Source organism: Schistocerca gregaria, chromosome X, assembly GCF_023897955.1.
Source record: "Schistocerca gregaria isolate iqSchGreg1 chromosome X, iqSchGreg1.2, whole genome shotgun sequence".
Classification (NCBI taxonomy): domain Eukaryota; kingdom Metazoa; phylum Arthropoda; class Insecta; order Orthoptera; family Acrididae; genus Schistocerca; species Schistocerca gregaria.
The window spans coordinates 454,746,552-454,764,446 of NC_064931.1; the positions used below are offsets into that span (position 1 = coordinate 454,746,552).

General features: G+C 38.8%; 1 protein-coding gene across 1 annotated transcript; it reads left to right on the forward strand.

Moving 5' to 3' along the window:
• The first annotated feature begins 10,339 nt into the window (after positions 1–10,339).
• LOC126299357 (uncharacterized) lies at positions 10,340–17,676 on the forward strand. Its single transcript, XM_049991216.1, has 4 exons — positions 10,340–10,689; positions 14,747–14,889; positions 14,974–15,143; positions 15,224–17,676. Exons 1-3 carry the CDS (start codon positions 10,431–10,433, stop codon positions 15,097–15,099), a joined length of 528 nt encoding a protein of 175 aa, XP_049847173.1. The 5' UTR covers positions 10,340–10,430; the 3' UTR covers positions 15,100–15,143; positions 15,224–17,676.
• The last annotated feature ends 219 nt before the right edge of the window (positions 17,677–17,895 follow it).

Consider the following 17,895-nt stretch of genomic DNA (forward strand, 5'->3'; position numbering starts at 1 on the left):
CCTTAATGAAACAGGATGCATCGTAACTGGCTGCTTGCGGGCAACTCCTATTAATAAAATACATCATCTCATGGGCATAGCACTTCCACAAAACAGAAGAAGTTCAGCAGTAGAAAAAGAGAAGCGGAAACTGGAGACAGATCCAAGGCACCCCCTGTTCGGATGTGAATACCAGCATCCAAGATTAAGAGCATGAAACAGTTTCCTCCGTTCAAAAGAATCACTTTTACCGTTACCTGCAAATCGTTAAATACAGCTTTGGCGTAACTCAACATCAGACAGGTACTGGAACAGCCATAACTAAGAGCTTGCTAAAGGACATCACCTCCTATACAAAACATGGAAGGTCCTAAACAGGCTGAGAACTGGTGTATCCCGATGCAAGATCAATTTCAAGAAATGGGGTTTCTCCCCAGGAGATGAACTAGGCAAATGTGGAGAACAGCAAGATAACCAACACCTGCTCAACTGTAGAAACCTCCCAGTCCCATGGACGATCTGGTCATCGCCAATGATACCGCAGTTGAAACAGCAGGATTTTTGATATCATATGGAATTTAATCACCCACTTATACTGTTTGTAAATTGATGTCATATGGAATTTAATCATGTACTTATATTGCGTGTAAATTGCTGTCTATCGGCTATATATGTATGTTATGTTCTGGACACGAGTAAATAAAAAGCAAACTACTTGTACAGTGGTTCCCAGCCATTTCTATTCCTGTGGAGTTATTTTTAAAATGTTTTTGTATGGCAGAGGGCATTCAGCTTGCTTTATATCTCACATGTTAATTGTGTTTGAGTGGTGATGCAAAAGAGGGAACGAAGAAGAGATTCAGTTGCTATTTGTTTTACAATAGTAGTTGCAAAAATCCTCGCAGACGTGTACAGAAATACAGGGTGAGCACAAAGTCTTGAACTGATTATAACAATTTATTACAGAATAAGCGTTTGGCTTAATAATTTACATTATATGCCATTACGTAGGTTAGTGTTACTAGATTTTTTTAAGAACACTTATGTCAGTAAACATCAACGTGTGCTCCCTTGGTAGCTCGGAGAATGTCGAGGCGTTATTCCAGTTCCCGCTAGGTGTTTCGTAAGATGTGTTCTGTCACAGTACCCCCAGTAGCTTGTATCCTAGCGTTTAGTTCGTCGACGTCAGCAACTTGTGTGACGAAGACTCTGTCCTTCATATAGTCCCAGAAAAAAAGCAAAGGGTCGTAATGTTTGGAGAGGGAGTTGGCCACTGTATTGGACCTTTCCTTCCAATCCACCGATCCAGAAATGTTTCATCGAGGAAATCATGGACTATGAAAGCCTAGTGGGGGTGAGGGGAGGTGCTCCACCTTGCTGGAAAATTATCCATGGTTGTATGGTTGATATTCTTCTAACTGTGGGTAGTGAACTGCTGCAAAATGTCTAAGTAAATGTTAGCAGTAATGGATTTTTCCACGAAGGAAAATGGTCCAAAACATTGTAATGCATGAGGCCGTACCAAACATTCACTTTTATGCTGTGTTGCTGTAACTGTACAGTAGCATGTAGAGACTCTGAACCCCATATATGGACATTATGACTATTTACCATTCCACTGACATGAAAGATGGATTCATCAGTAAAGCATACGGGATTTAAGTAATTGTTAGTGCCATCAATTCTGTTGAGAATCTCAGTTGCAAATTCAGCACGTGTCATCAAATCATTCCGTTGCAAGGACTGCACGATTTGCACTTTGTGAAAATGCAACCTAAGCCTTTCATGAAGAATTTTCACCACACTTGCTTGCGGAATATGAAGTTCACGTGATGCTTGACATGTTGATTTAGACAGACTTCGTTGAAATGATTGCAAAACACGATCAACAGTTGCCTTACTCAAACGTGGTCTGGCACAATATTCAACCCTGCCTGTTTCATTAAATGTTGCATACCTTTGCTTTATTTATTTAACGTCATGGGGCTGCGTCCATAAGAAGCCCAAAATTTACCCTGAACACTGTTGGGTGATTACGTTTCGTGAAGCCAAAGCAAAGGTCTATAAGTGAGTAATGCAATTCAACGTTACTTTTGACTTATATTGAAACCCTACCATGTGTAATACTTTTTCTGCAGTAGCTTGTAACTAACGAATATCCAAGAGGAACACACAAGTTTATTTCAGTGTCTTTCATCCAGTGTTCATTGATGCATAGAACACTGCAGTTGATTTTATCGAGCCAGTGTTGTAATTCATTGATTTTACACCTAACAGATTGTTCATTTATATGAACAAGGAGGAAACTGTCACTGCTACATAATGGTGTTCTACTGTCACAGAACTTTCTGCATTAATTTATTTTCGCTATATAATCTAGGGTTGCACAATTATCTGAATGAATTAGACTTCTGCAGTTTCCACTTAGTGTGGTTTCTAATTTTCCTTCATCTGCAATTTCGTTTTCTCTGAAAAATGAGGTGTACAGTCATGCTCTGTGGGACTGTCTTTTAAGACAAGGCTGCTGCGTGCTCGTATTTCATTTATAACTTTGCTTATCTCCTGACATAAAAATGTTTTCCCATGGTAATGTAGCTGCTCACTATGTTCAGTGTGCAAATTTCTTTCAAGTCTGCTAATATCCACTACATTGCATTTAGCATAAATGGAACATAGTTGTTTGATTTTAATATTCATTTCACGAATCTCTTTGGTAACACATGAATTATAGATCAGGTCATGTCTATGAGGTATGGTCACAACAATAGTGTTTTCCACCTTACTGACATCGAAAAAATTTTTCAAACCTGTTATACACTTTTTGGCTTCATTATGTGCTACATCATTTGCATCTGTCACACAAACAACAAAGTCACTCTCCCTTGTTGTATTCTTGTGTTCTGAGATGTCTTCAACAATATTTTCTGTCCTCGCACCAGGTTTTGCGATGCCAGTCGCACCAAGATCCATATTCACATCCTGTAGAATATTTGCCTATTGTGTAGCATCCTTTAGTTGTGTTGGTCTGCAACTTACCATGTCATATTTTTTGGTAAGTAGCAATCTATCGAAGAAGGTCCCTTTTCTGATGACACAACGACTAAGAAGTGGGTTCTAGACATCAAATATTTGGAGAAAAAGCAAAATAGTGGCTCTGCTGAAACCTGGAAAACAGCACACAGAAGCTAAAACTTACGACCGGTATGACTTCTGTGTCATCTTTATAAAGTCCTGGAAAGAATGATAGTTAATCGCACCTCAGCCCATGTTAACTAAACACTGATAAGAGAGCAGGCGGGCTTCCGTCCAGTGAAGTCTTGTTGTGGACAGATCTTGCATTTGACACAATATATAGAAGACGGTTAAGAACGCAAACAGATAACTGGTGTTGCATCCGTCTATCTCACTGCCGCCTATGACACCATCAACCATAAGAAATTATTAGAAAAGACCTTTGCTGTTACAAAAGACTATCATCTGACGCAATTTATGAGATGTCTATTACAAAATAGACGCTTCTCTGTTCTCCACAAAACAAAAGAAGTCGATGGAGGATACAGAATAATGGCATTCCACAAGGACACTTCCATTGTTATATAATATTTATACTAATGACCAACCAATTGAACCTGTCACAAAATCTTTCACCTATGCAGATGATTCAACAGTTGCTACCCAAGGAAGAACCTTTGTGCAGGTGGAAGAAAAACTAACTACAGGTCTTCAAACACTGTCTGCCTATTATCACAATTACCTGAAACCAAATCCCTCTAAAGCACAAGTGTGTGCATTCCATTTACGGAACAGACAGGCTAGAAAGAACCTAAACATCACCTGGAGAGGACAACAACTGACCAACTGCGATACCCCAAAATACTTGGGAGTAAAGCTAGACCGTTCCCTCACCTTCAAAGCCCACTGTAACGACACAAAAATGAAAGTATCTGCTAGGAACAACATCATTCATAAACTGACAGGTAAAAATTGGGGTGCACGATCAGATGTTCTTCGCACATCTGCATTGTCCTTATGCTCCTCTGCTGCTGAATATGCAGCACCCATGTGGCTGAACGCCAGCCATGCCAAACAAGTTGCCATTGCCCTTAATGAAACAGGATGCATCGTAACTGGCTGCTTGCGGGCAACTCCTATTAATAAAATACATCATCTCATGGGCATAGCACTTCCACAAAACAGAAGAAGTTCAGCAGTAGAAAAAGAGAAGCGGAAACTGGAGACAGATCCAAGGCACCCCCTGTTCGGATGTGAATACCAGCATCCAAGATTAAGAGCATGAAACAGTTTCCTCCGTTCAAAAGAATCACTTTTACCGTTACCTGCAAATCGTTAAATACAGCTTTGGCGTAACTCAACATCAGACAGGTACTGGAACAGCCATAACTAAGAGCTTGCTAAAGGACATCACCTCCTATACAAAACATGGAAGGTCCTAAACAGGCTGAGAACTGGTGTATCCCGATGCAAGATCAATTTCAAGAAATGGGGTTTCTCCCCAGGAGATGAACTAGGCAAATGTGGAGAACAGCAAGATAACCAACACCTGCTCAACTGTAGAAACCTCCCAGTCCCATGGACGATATGGTCATCGCCAATGATACCGCAGTTGAAACAGCAGGATTTTTGATATCATATGGAATTTAGTCACCCACTTATACTGTTTGTAAATTGATGTCATATGGAATTTAATCATGTACTTATATTGCGTGTAAATTGCTGTCTATCGGCTATATATGTATGTTATGTTCTGGACACGAGTAAATAAAAAGCAAACTACTTGTACAGTGGTTCCCAGCCATTTCTATTCCTGTGGAGTTATTTTTAAAATGTTTTTGTATGGCAGAGGGCATTCAGCTTGCTTTATATCTCACATGTTAATTGTGTTTGAGTGGTGATGCAAAAGAGGGAACGAAGAAGAGATTCAGTTGCTATTTGTTTTACAATAGTAGTTGCAAAAATCCTCGCAGACGTGTACAGAAATACAGGGTGAGCACAAAGTCTTGAACTGATTATAACAATTTATTACAGAATAAGCGTTTGGCTTAATAATTTACATTATATGCCATTACGTAGGTTAGTGTTACTAGATTTTTTTAAGAACACTTATGTCAGTAAACATCAACGTGTGCTCCCTTGGTAGCTCGGAGAATGTCGAGGCGTTATTCCAGTTCCCGCTAGGTGTTTCGTAAGATGTGTTCTGTCACAGTACCCCCAGTAGCTTGTATCCTAGCGTTTAGTTCGTCGACGTCAGCAACTTGTGTGACGAAGACTCTGTCCTTCATATAGTCCCAGAAAAAAAGCAAAGGGTCGTAATGTTTGGAGAGGGAGTTGGCCACTGTATTGGACCTTTCCTTCCAATCCACCGATCCAGAAATGTTTCATCGAGGAAATCATGGACTATGAAAGCCTAGTGGGGGTGAGGGGAGGTGCTCCACCTTGCTGGAAAATTATCCATGGTTGTATGGTTGATATTCTTCTAACTGTGGGTAGTGAACTGCTGCAAAATGTCTAAGTAAATGTTAGCAGTAATGGATTTTTCCACGAAGGAAAATGGTCCAAAACATTGTAATGCATGAGGCCGTACCAAACATTCACTTTTATGCTGTGTTGCTGTAACTGTACAGTAGCATGTAGAGACTCTGAACCCCATATATGGACATTATGACTATTTACCATTCCACTGACATGAAAGATGGATTCATCAGTAAAGCATACGGGATTTAAGTAATTGTTAGTGCCATCAATTCTGTTGAGAATCTCAGTTGCAAATTCAGCACGTGTCATCAAATCATTCCGTTGCAAGGACTGCACGATTTGCACTTTGTGAAAATGCAACCTAAGCCTTTCATGAAGAATTTTCACCACACTTGCTTGCGGAATATGAAGTTCACGTGATGCTTGACATGTTGATTTAGACAGACTTCGTTGAAATGATTGCAAAACACGATCAACAGTTGCCTTACTCAAACGTGGTCTGGCACAATATTCAACCCTGCCTGTTTCATTAAATGTTGCATACCTTTGCTTTATTTATTTAACGTCATGGGGCTGCGTCCATAAGAAGCCCAAAATTTACCCTGAACACTGTTGGGTGATTACGTTTCGTGAAGCCAAAGCAAAGGTCTATAAGTGAGTAATGCAATTCAACGTTACTTTTGACTTATATTGAAACCCTACCATGTGTAATACTTTTTCTGCAGTAGCTTGTAACTAACGAATATCCAAGAGGAACACACAAGTTTATTTCAGTGTCTTTCATCCAGTGTTCATTGATGCATAGAACACTGCAGTTGATTTTATCGAGCCAGTGTTGTAATTCATTGATTTTACACCTAACAGATTGTTCATTTATATGAACAAGGAGGAAACTGTCACTGCTACATAATGGTGTTCTACTGTCACAGAACTTTCTGCATTAATTTATTTTCGCTATATAATCTAGGGTTGCACAATTATCTGAATGAATTAGACTTCTGCAGTTTCCACTTAGTGTGGTTTCTAATTTTCCTTCATCTGCAATTTCGTTTTCTCTGAAAAATGAGGTGTACAGTCATGCTCTGTGGGACTGTCTTTTAAGACAAGGCTGCTGCGTGCTCGTATTTCATTTATAACTTTGCTTATCTCCTGACATAAAAATGTTTTCCCATGGTAATGTAGCTGCTCACTATGTTCAGTGTGCAAATTTCTTTCAAGTCTGCTAATATCCACTACATTGCATTTAGCATAAATGGAACATAGTTGTTTGATTTTAATATTCATTTCACGAATCTCTTTGGTAACACATGAATTATAGATCAGGTCATGTCTATGAGGTATGGTCACAACAATAGTGTTTTCCACCTTACTGACATCGAAAAAATTTTTCAAACCTGTTATACACTTTTTGGCTTCATTATGTGCTACATCATTTGCATCTGTCACACAAACAACAAAGTCACTCTCCCTTGTTGTATTCTTGTGTTCTGAGATGTCTTCAACAATATTTTCTGTCCTCGCACCAGGTTTTGCGATGCCAGTCGCACCAAGATCCATATTCACATCCTGTAGAATATTTGCCTATTGTGTAGCATCCTTTAGTTGTGTTGGTCTGCAACTTACCATGTCATATTTTTTGGTAAGTAGCAATCTATCGAAGAAGGTCCCTTTTCTGATGACACAACGACTAAGAAGTGGGTTCTAGACATCAAATATTTGGAGAAAAAGCAAAATAGTGGCTCTGCTGAAACCTGGAAAACAGCACACAGAAGCTAAAACTTACGACCGGTATGACTTCTGTGTCATCTTTATAAAGTCCTGGAAAGAATGATAGTTAATCGCACCTCAGCCCATGTTAACTAAACACTGATAAGAGAGCAGGCGGGCTTCCGTCCAGTGAAGTCTTGTTGTGGACAGATCTTGCATTTGACACAATATATAGAAGACGGTTAAGAACGCAAACAGATAACTGGTGTTGCATCCGTCTATCTCACTGCCGCCTATGACACCATCAACCATAAGAAATTATTAGAAAAGACCTTTGCTGTTACAAAAGACTATCATCTGACGCAATTTATGAGATGTCTATTACAAAATAGACGCTTCTCTGTTCTCCACAAAACAAAAGAAGTCGATGGAGGATACAGAATAATGGCATTCCACAAGGACACTTCCATTGTTATATAATATTTATACTAATGACCAACCAATTGAACCTGTCACAAAATCTTTCACCTATGCAGATGATTCAACAGTTGCTACCCAAGGAAGAACCTTTGTGCAGGTGGAAGAAAAACTAACTACAGGTCTTCAAACACTGTCTGCCTATTATCACAATTACCTGAAACCAAATCCCTCTAAAGCACAAGTGTGTGCATTCCATTTACGGAACAGACAGGCTAGAAAGAACCTAAACATCACCTGGAGAGGACAACAACTGACCAACTGCGATACCCCAAAATACTTGGGAGTAAAGCTAGACCGTTCCCTCACCTTCAAAGCCCACTGTAACGACACAAAAATGAAAGTATCTGCTAGGAACAACATCATTCATAAACTGACAGGTAAAAATTGGGGTGCACGATCAGATGTTCTTCGCACATCTGCATTGTCCTTATGCTCCTCTGCTGCTGAATATGCAGCACCCATGTGGCTGAACGCCAGCCATGCCAAACAAGTTGCCATTGCCCTTAATGAAACAGGATGCATCGTAACTGGCTGCTTGCGGGCAACTCCTATTAATAAAATACATCATCTCATGGGCATAGCACTTCCACAAAACAGAAGAAGTTCAGCAGTAGAAAAAGAGAAGCGGAAACTGGAGACAGATCCAAGGCACCCCCTGTTCGGATGTGAATACCAGCATCCAAGATTAAGAGCATGAAACAGTTTCCTCCGTTCAAAAGAATCACTTTTACCGTTACCTGCAAATCGTTAAATACAGCTTTGGCGTAACTCAACATCAGACAGGTACTGGAACAGCCATAACTAAGAGCTTGCTAAAGGACATCACCTCCTATACAAAACATGGAAGGTCCTAAACAGGCTGAGAACTGGTGTATCCCGATGCAAGATCAATTTCAAGAAATGGGGTTTCTCCCCAGGAGATGAACTAGGCAAATGTGGAGAACAGCAAGATAACCAACACCTGCTCAACTGTAGAAACCTCCCAGTCCCATGGACGATCTGGTCATCGCCAATGATACCGCAGTTGAAACAGCAGGATTTTTGATATCATATGGAATTTAGTCACCCACTTATACTGTTTGTAAATTGATGTCATATGGAATTTAATCATGTACTTATATTGCGTGTAAATTGCTGTCTATCGGCTATATATGTATGTTATGTTCTGGACACGAGTAAATAAAAAGCAAACTACTTGTACAGTGGTTCCCAGCCATTTCTATTCCTGTGGAGTTATTTTTAAAATGTTTTTGTATGGCAGAGGGCATTCAGCTTGCTTTATATCTCACATGTTAATTGTGTTTGAGTGGTGATGCAAAAGAGGGAACGAAGAAGAGATTCAGTTGCTATTTGTTTTACAATAGTAGTTGCAAAAATCCTCGCAGACGTGTACAGAAATACAGGGTGAGCACAAAGTCTTGAACTGATTATAACAATTTATTACAGAATAAGCGTTTGGCTTAATAATTTACATTATATGCCATTACGTAGGTTAGTGTTACTAGATTTTTTTAAGAACACTTATGTCAGTAAACATCAACGTGTGCTCCCTTGGTAGCTCGGAGAATGTCGAGGCGTTATTCCAGTTCCCGCTAGGTGTTTCGTAAGATGTGTTCTGTCACAGTACCCCCAGTAGCTTGTATCCTAGCGTTTAGTTCGTCGACGTCAGCAACTTGTGTGACGAAGACTCTGTCCTTCATATAGTCCCAGAAAAAAAGCAAAGGGTCGTAATGTTTGGAGAGGGAGTTGGCCACTGTATTGGGCCTTTCCTTCCAATCCACCGATCCAGAAATGTTTCATCGAGGAAATCATGGACTATGAAAGCCTAGTGGGGGTGAGGGGAGGTGCTCCACCTTGCTGGAAAATTATCCATGGTTGTATGGTTGATATTCTTCTAACTGTGGGTAGTGAACTGCTGCAAAATGTCTAAGTAAATGTTAGCAGTAATGGATTTTTCCACGAAGGAAAATGGTCCAAAACATTGTAATGCATGAGGCCGTACCAAACATTCACTTTTATGCTGTGTTGCTGTAACTGTACAGTAGCATGTAGAGACTCTGAACCCCATATATGGACATTATGACTATTTACCATTCCACTGACATGAAAGATGGATTCATCAGTAAAGCATACGGGATTTAAGTAATTGTTAGTGCCATCAATTCTGTTGAGAATCTCAGTTGCAAATTCAGCACGTGTCATCAAATCATTCCGTTGCAAGGACTGCACGATTTGCACTTTGTGAAAATGCAACCTAAGCCTTTCATGAAGAATTTTCACCACACTTGCTTGCGGAATATGAAGTTCACGTGATGCTTGACATGTTGATTTAGACAGACTTCGTTGAAATGATTGCAAAACACGATCAACAGTTGCCTTACTCAAACGTGGTCTGGCACAATATTCAACCCTGCCTGTTTCATTAAATGTTGCATACCTTTGCTTTATTTATTTAACGTCATGGGGCTGCGTCCATAAGAAGCCCAAAATTTACCCTGAACACTGTTGGGTGATTACGTTTCGTGAAGCCAAAGCACACATTGCGCTTTCTCCTGTTTCGATGCCATTTTGCCAGCAACTAATATGACCTAACAGACGGGACAGCTTCGTTTCTCCCGAACGAACTAAGGAAGTGACGTCGAGATGACGTAGCCCAGCGTTCGCAAAGTATATCGATATATCGATCGGTGACTACAAATCCAGCTGACGTAAAAGTGGCGGGAGAGTCGTGTGTTTACTGGCTCAGTGCTGTAGAGTTCTGCTGCTGCGGTATGTCGTTAACTCTTGTTTTGGGCACTTTCTGGTGTATGTCTACTGACCGTGTTGAAGACCGGGAAGTAGATGTGTTCGAGAGGTTAATGCGTTCATCGCTAAAAGATGAATGTGTTAACAGAGAAGGCGACATCCATGGATTTTGCGAGGCAGAAGAGGATATTGTCGATCTTCTGAGCAACCTGCGCGTCCATGGCTACGCATACTCAGTTAGAATTAGTGTGTATTATCGCCAGCCCCCTTCAGGTGCTGCTAAACGTAAGTTCTGGTGCACTTGATTATTTTAATAAGCAATGGCTTTCAGTATCTGAAAGGTGGGTGAAGGCCTATGAGGACAAGGAGAATTTTTTCGCCAATATAACTACTACTAATGGTGTTGAATCACTAAATAAGAGTGAAACATTCTTTTCTTAGATATTCAGCAGATAAAACATTGACAGGTGTTGTTGAAGTTTTAATAAACGATTTCCTCCCTAGTCTGTTTAAAAAATACTGTCTGAAGAATTCAGCTGTGAAATCTTACAGCAGTGCGATTCCTCACTTCTTGCATAACAAGTCACATGAATTTGTGAATCACATAATGAAAAGATATTCTTCAGCGCAAACTGAACTTACCGAAAGCTCAGTGAGAGAAATGGGCGAGGGATTATTTTGTGTAGAAAGTGCAGAGGCTAAGGATTGTTACAATGTGGTGAATTTTGCAAAGCCTAATTGCACATGTGAAGACTTCCAAAGCTGGAAATATCCGTGCAAACATTTCTGCTCAATTTTCATTTATTACCCTGGCTGGGACTTTCATAAGTTGAATGACAGTTACAAGAACAGCCCTTTAATTTGTCTCGATGAGACCTTTGGGTTTGGCTCAAGCAGCAGTTGGTCTGAACCTGCTGGCCCTGTATTACAAAGTTCAGAGGATACAAGCAGTGAGGAGGCAGTAAACCAAGGCAGTGACAATCCTAGAAGCTCAACTTCATCAGAGTAGCAAGTTGCACGGGAATTAGCAAAGCCGGTCATAAACCTGACCTACAACTGTAAAAACAAAAGCAATTGCTAGAACACTGAAGAGGCTTCGAGAATTTGTGGACGATTTAACATCGTCAAACCCACAAGCTGGCGGTCTACCATTATCAGGCTCATAAAAGTGGTGTGTGTGTGTGTGTGTGTGTGTGCTTTGATAATGTTTTGTGAGGGGAAATTCAGCTTCTTGGTGTACCACATACCGCCCAACTCTTGTAATCACACTGTATGAAAATGGATGGAAGGTGTAAGATACATGCTTTGCTTGAACAGCTGCAATCTTAAGTATCCTACCTCTGCTGAAGCAAATTTAGCTCCAAGAATATGTAAGTTAAAATAAATTTATTGTGCATACATTTTCTAAAACTAATGTAAAACTATAATTATTGAAAGAACTACTTACTTGCATTGGTGCCCATACCAATACAACACAGCCCCCTGAATCAGTTATGCATGAACATAGCAAGACAGCCAGTAGTATTTATTTAAATTTAATAAACCAGTTGCTGAAACCAATTTGATTTTATATAATTGGTGCTAAAATCTAGGTCATGGCCAGCGATAGTCAAAATGGTGCTTATCTACTGCTCATTGGTTAGCGATGCGACAGTTTTGCGTAGCCAGAAGAATGATTCTTTGACATATTCAATGAGAGACAAGAACAGACACAATATACTTCTAGTGCTGAATTTGTAAAGCATTGTTATGTTTTCTGTTTTTCATTGTATTCATGAGTTTTGAGAAATATTTTATGATAAGGGGCGTAAGCTATAAATTACTGATTTCAGTGATTGTTCTGCATGATGATGTCATCTGCTTGTGTTTATCTCATGGATTAATTGCAGAGGCATGAAAATGTTAGATGTGATGGTGAAAACACTCTTTAAAGACTAAGTGGGTGGAATCATCTGGAAATGCAGCATAAGCCTCCACTTTGAGTAACAAGATCAATGTTTTTTTTAGTTTCATCATGGAACAAGGTAGGTGGGTTAGTATTCATTGATAGTTGCACGTGTGATATATTAAAAAGCACCGTTCCACCTACCTTCTTCCATGATTTAAGTAAAAAACATTGATCCACTTACTCATTGTTCTTGTGTACATTGATTGCATACCAACTAAAGAAGAGAAAAATATTTCACTGCTTTCTTGAATACACATTGGGTTGTGACACTGAACTCAGTTTTCAGATGCTAGCATGATTTAAATAGCTGTGACTCAAACAGGGAGCAGTTAAATATGATTCTTGTTTACAACAATGTTTCATCCTGTCTTTCAAATGTATTACATTGAAACATAGTGTCTGCCTACTGCTATCTCATTGGCTGTATAACACAGCTGACACACCCTCTTTTGTTCCATTATACTTCACAAGAAGTGCTGAAAATATTTATGCACGAAACTTATAAGTACACCACTGGCCGTATTCTAGATATTTCACAATAGTTGGTTCAAAACTTGGGCTGCTTCCTCATAACACCCATTGTCTAGTCTGCACAAGTGCCAGCTGCCCCTTCCTCCTCTCATAGTTTGCCCTACCTTAATAGAAACTTTTCCTGTTCTAATAATAGGTGCCTTATAAATCTTCCTGTAAGCAAATTGTTTCTCTCTCTGCCCCCCATTCCCTCCACCTTATCTCTCGTACAGTTTTTTCCCCCCTTCACTACATATTACTACAATTACTGGAAGGTAGAGCACCTGGGATGACTCTACATGGTTCTTGTACTGTACTATGGGGTACAATTTTTGATCTTTTCGCTTAAAAGTTTTGTTGTTCCACTGTTGTGGAATTTGCTGTATACAGTCTTGTGGTGGGCAGATGAAAGGAGCTCTTATGTTAAGTAGCTAATGCCTCATCACATGCATGAATGGACTAAATGTTGTTGTACAGTTACTCCGACACACAATTTGCTGTTATATACAATTCCCAAAGATTATTCAATTATTCTACCTAAATGTATGTACATATACGAATTTGTGTGAGGCTCTGGTCTGTAGATCCATTAATCACTAAAGTATTGCTATTTTCATCAGTAGTATCATTCCAGTAGCTACTTATCCCCTGCTTGCCAATCTTCTTGATCAACACGCACTCCTTGAGCTGCCCTCATTTGTTATCCTGCCCCTTTAATTTCTAACAGTGAGATGGTATAGAGCCTCACTTACTTGGAAAGATTTACCTCAGTTCATTGACCTATGAAGTGCAGGGGTAGGTATGTAAAAAAATGGAGACATTAATCTGTTGCATGATACCACTCATTCTATGTGTGCAACTCCTAATATTTTATCAATTCATTGTATAGAGTATAGGGGTGCTTGGTAAAAGTCATGTCACACAAAGTGTTTGATTTTTTTCCATACTGAAATTTTAATGACACGTGTTACATCTGCAATTACTTCTGTAAAACAACTTGTTAAGACTACCAACCATGAGGTGAAAGCAACCTTGCAGATAGAGTAAACAATTTAGACAGTGTTGCAAGGGCATCTTTGATGGTTGATAATTAAAGACAATGGGTTAAGCCCTTAGTCACTGCTGATAAACGTATCCTGTAAATTGTAATTTACTACAATGAAATTTGTATGTCATGGCAGGCAGTGTTCTACACTTTGCTAAACATGAACTGACATGTTGCTGCCAATTCCAAATTCACACAGTATGTTTGACATTCACTATCCAAGAAGTAGAAATTGTCTGTAGAAGATCAGCTTTAATTGAGGACTTCCGAATTGTGGCAGACTTAATGAAGTAGAATATTAGCATTACAAAAAGGATACAAAATGTTCTCACAAATTGGTATAATGGAAAGATTGATAACTCGTAGCTTTCAGCCCAAAGGCCTTCATCTGAAATAGAAAAATACACACCCATGACCAATGTCTCTCACTACTGTGGCCAGAATGTGTGTCTAATTTGTATTTCAGATGAAGGAGCTTTGGCTGAAAGTCAAGATGGATAACAGTGTAAAATTGCTATACCATCCTGGGCTTTGAATTGTTATTACCATTCTTATACATGTTAAGTGTACTCTGCATAAGTAGAATGAATCTGTACTATTTACCATAGTTACTCAGTGTACATACAGATTATTATATTGCAAAGGAAATTTTTCTCAACACTTTGTCAGTCATATATAGATTGCAGTAGTGATAGGTACGAATTGCAATCTCTTTTATTTTAAAGCTGTGGGTGGTGTGAGAGTTATCCCCTTTTGCAGTTAACGTGTTACATATGCTTCATCATTAAATATGTATTGTTTACCCTTTTTTGCTTACTACATTATTTCACGGTTCACAGGTACTCTGTGTTCTTGTGCCACATTTAAAAGCAGCATTCAGATAAGCTTTTTTGGTTCTTTTATATTGCATGGGAGCAATGGACAAGCCACAAGCAAAATTTACAAAAGAGTTGCAGTTGCAGATCACCCTGGCAACATCAAGGTATGTCAGTACCTGTATCGATTTTTGATTAAAATCACTTGCAGGCCAAGTTATTTTAAAGTTAATCATTGTATTCCCATTCAGGTGACACAGTTGCCTTCTCCCAGCAGTGAGAGGCAATGTTGTGATCATTCCTCTGAACCTCCTCCTCTTGTGGAAAGTGTAATTGACACACAATGCATACCCAGGTGCGGTAGTCCCTACCATTAAAAATAAGGTTCCTGTGGCACATTACCTGGTTCTGTATCATCAAGGTGCGTAATGTGATAACATTTATTTACATAAATTCTTATTACAAGGCAATTTTTTAATTAATTTTGCTTTCTGCACTTAGTCAGACCATATCAGTCCAAGGGAAAATATAAAGAACACAAATGAGTGCTGAGCTACAGTTGCAGACAAATGGCTGAATTTTCCAGGTTTTCTGTTCAGTCAACAAATTAACACATGGAGACAGAAGGGAGTATAGTATCTGATTCTGAACTATATTTCTAGTAGCATGTTAATTTACCACTTCACTGTACATGATTTGACAACTTTGTGTTGTTACAGGTTGCTGCAGAAGTGGCCTTGGTTTTCAAGTAAGACAGAAAGGCAAATTTCTGATTTATTAAAATCATGATGCTATTACATCATCCTCGGGATAAGATGTAGCTAGTGCACACATTGTCAGTCTGTTAATGTTTATAGTGCTGTAGGTCAGGTTTATAACCAGCCTAGCTAACCACCTTTCATCTTGTTCCTCCGATGAAGTTGAGCTTCTGGGATTGTCACTGACTTGGTATACTACCTCCTCACTGCTGGTATCCTCTGAACTTTGTAATACAGGGCTGGCAGGTTCAGACCAACTGCTGCTTGAGCCAAACCCAAAGGTTTCATCAAGACAAATTAAAGGGCTGTTCTTGTAACTGTCATTCAACTTATGAAAGTCCCAGCCAGGGTAATAAATGAAAATTGCGCAGAGATGTTTGCATGGATATTTCCACCTTTGGAAGTCTTCACATGTGCAATTAGGCTTTGCAAAATTTACCACATAGTAACAATCCTTGGCCTCTGCACTTTCTACACAAAATAATCCCTCACCCATTTCTCTCGCTAAGCTTTCGGTAAGTTCAGTTTGCGCTGAAGAATATCTTTTCATTATGTGATTCACAAATTCATGTGACTTGTTATGCAAGAAGTGAGGAATCGCACTGCTGTAAGATTTCACAGCTGAATTCTTCAGACAATATTTTTTAAACAGGCTAGGGATGAAATCATTTATTAAAACTTCAACAACACCTGTCAATGTTTTATCTGCTGAATGTCTAAGAAAAGAATGTTTCACTCTTTTATTTAGTGATTCAACACCATTAGTAGTAGTTATATTGGCGAAGAAATTCTTGTCCTCATAGGCCTTCACCCACCTTTCAGATACTGAAAGCCATTGCTTATTAAAATAATAAAGTGTACCAGAATTTCTAGTTAATAATTCATGAGATTGAAGGTTTTGTTTTGCAGTTAAAAATTTTTCTTCAGATGGTGACTCTGCAATTTCTTCCCACAGCTTCAGAATTTGCTCACTATCTCCCGGTATGTCTAAATTGTTATTTTTGCTAAGCCACCGTTCCCAGGCTTGCTTTTGATGAAATAAACAAAGATAAACCCTTGACATTGGAAATGTTCCTTCAATTGCCTGTATCTCAGACCCAGAGAAATATGTAACCCATGAAACTGGATTCCAATCTGGGTTCTGTGCCTTGAAAATTTCTAGAGCCTCTTTAATTGATGCAGTGTTTTCTACTTGAATGAAGAATATCCCAACTACTAAAGAGCATACATTAGCTTTCACTACCAAGAAAAATAATGGAATGTCATACTTCATTGTCTTGTATGTTGCCTCAAGCATACATACCCTACCATGCTTTTTCAAAAGTTCCCTTTGTCACTCGTGCTGGTAACAAAAAGCAATGGCTGCACTTTTCCATTGTCATCTGTAAACAGTCTGAAAAAAATCTCTCAGCCTTCGATTCCTTTTCCCACCCATTAATTTGATTCCTTAATGCATCTTGGTCAATAAGTTTTCTTCAAATCAAATAGAGCCCGATACATATGGCTATAAATTGTACTATCTGTTGGGTAAAACATTATGTTCATCCGATCTGGGCTGTTCCAGCAACACTAAAGTGCACGATCCCTGAAAGTGTTAACGAACAAACTTTAGTTACGTTTTATTTGCAGCAAGTGTGTTTCTGTATTGCATCCTGGTCACTCACTGATTTCCTTACAAGAAATAAGCTCTGAGCACATGGGTGTAAGTTGTTTAATCTGTGTGGTAAAACAATATTTGAGAAAAGGTTTTTCATTTATAAAACAGTAGCAACTCAAAAAACTTATGTATGTTGCTCATAATTTGTTGTGTAGTCAGAATACACTTGTTGGAATGAATACATTCAATTATGTAATTATCATTTCCTTTGGCAATGAATCATATGAGATAGACATGACATTAGAGGGAATAGCAGTTTTCAAAACATATTTTTCAGTGCATACTGTTATGTGTGCATTGTTCCTTTAAGCTTACACACAATCTGTTGTTCAAAATGACTAGTGGTTAGTGTTTTTTGAAATGTTTATACTACTGTACATGTCAATGTATTTTATGTTTTGCAATTATATAAGCACGCATGAACTATATATGTGAATTGGACATATGGAGAAATGTCATTGTGTAATTATCCTTTTTCAGTGAAAACTAAACTCCATGTATTTCCTATTACAGATAATAAAACAATGTCATATTAATAATTATGAAGTTTTCTTAATCATTCGCAATTACCCACTAGAACTCACAGATAAAAAAGTAAAGTAGTTTGATTACGGTGCCTGAAAAATGAAACCAACCTAACAAACTTAGTTTTTAGGTTTATTTACTTAACTAGAGGATTAGAACTTTAAAAGTGGCACATACAGAGCCCACTGCAGGGGAATTTCTACACCTGGTATTGTCCTCCTGATTGTCACTTG

Excerpts from the sequence above, each read along its gene's own strand:
- LOC126299357 (XM_049991216.1), top strand. The coding sequence starts at position 10,431 with ATGTCGTTAACTCTTGTTTTGGGCACTTTCTGGTGTATGTCTACTGAC. Across the intron at positions 10,690-14,746 it reads CCCTTCAGGTGCTGCTAAAC|GTACTCTGTGTTCTTGTGCC; the intron begins GTAAGTTCTGGT and ends CACGGTTCACAG. Across the intron at positions 14,890-14,973 it reads ATCACCCTGGCAACATCAAG|GTGACACAGTTGCCTTCTCC; the intron begins GTATGTCAGTAC and ends ATTCCCATTCAG.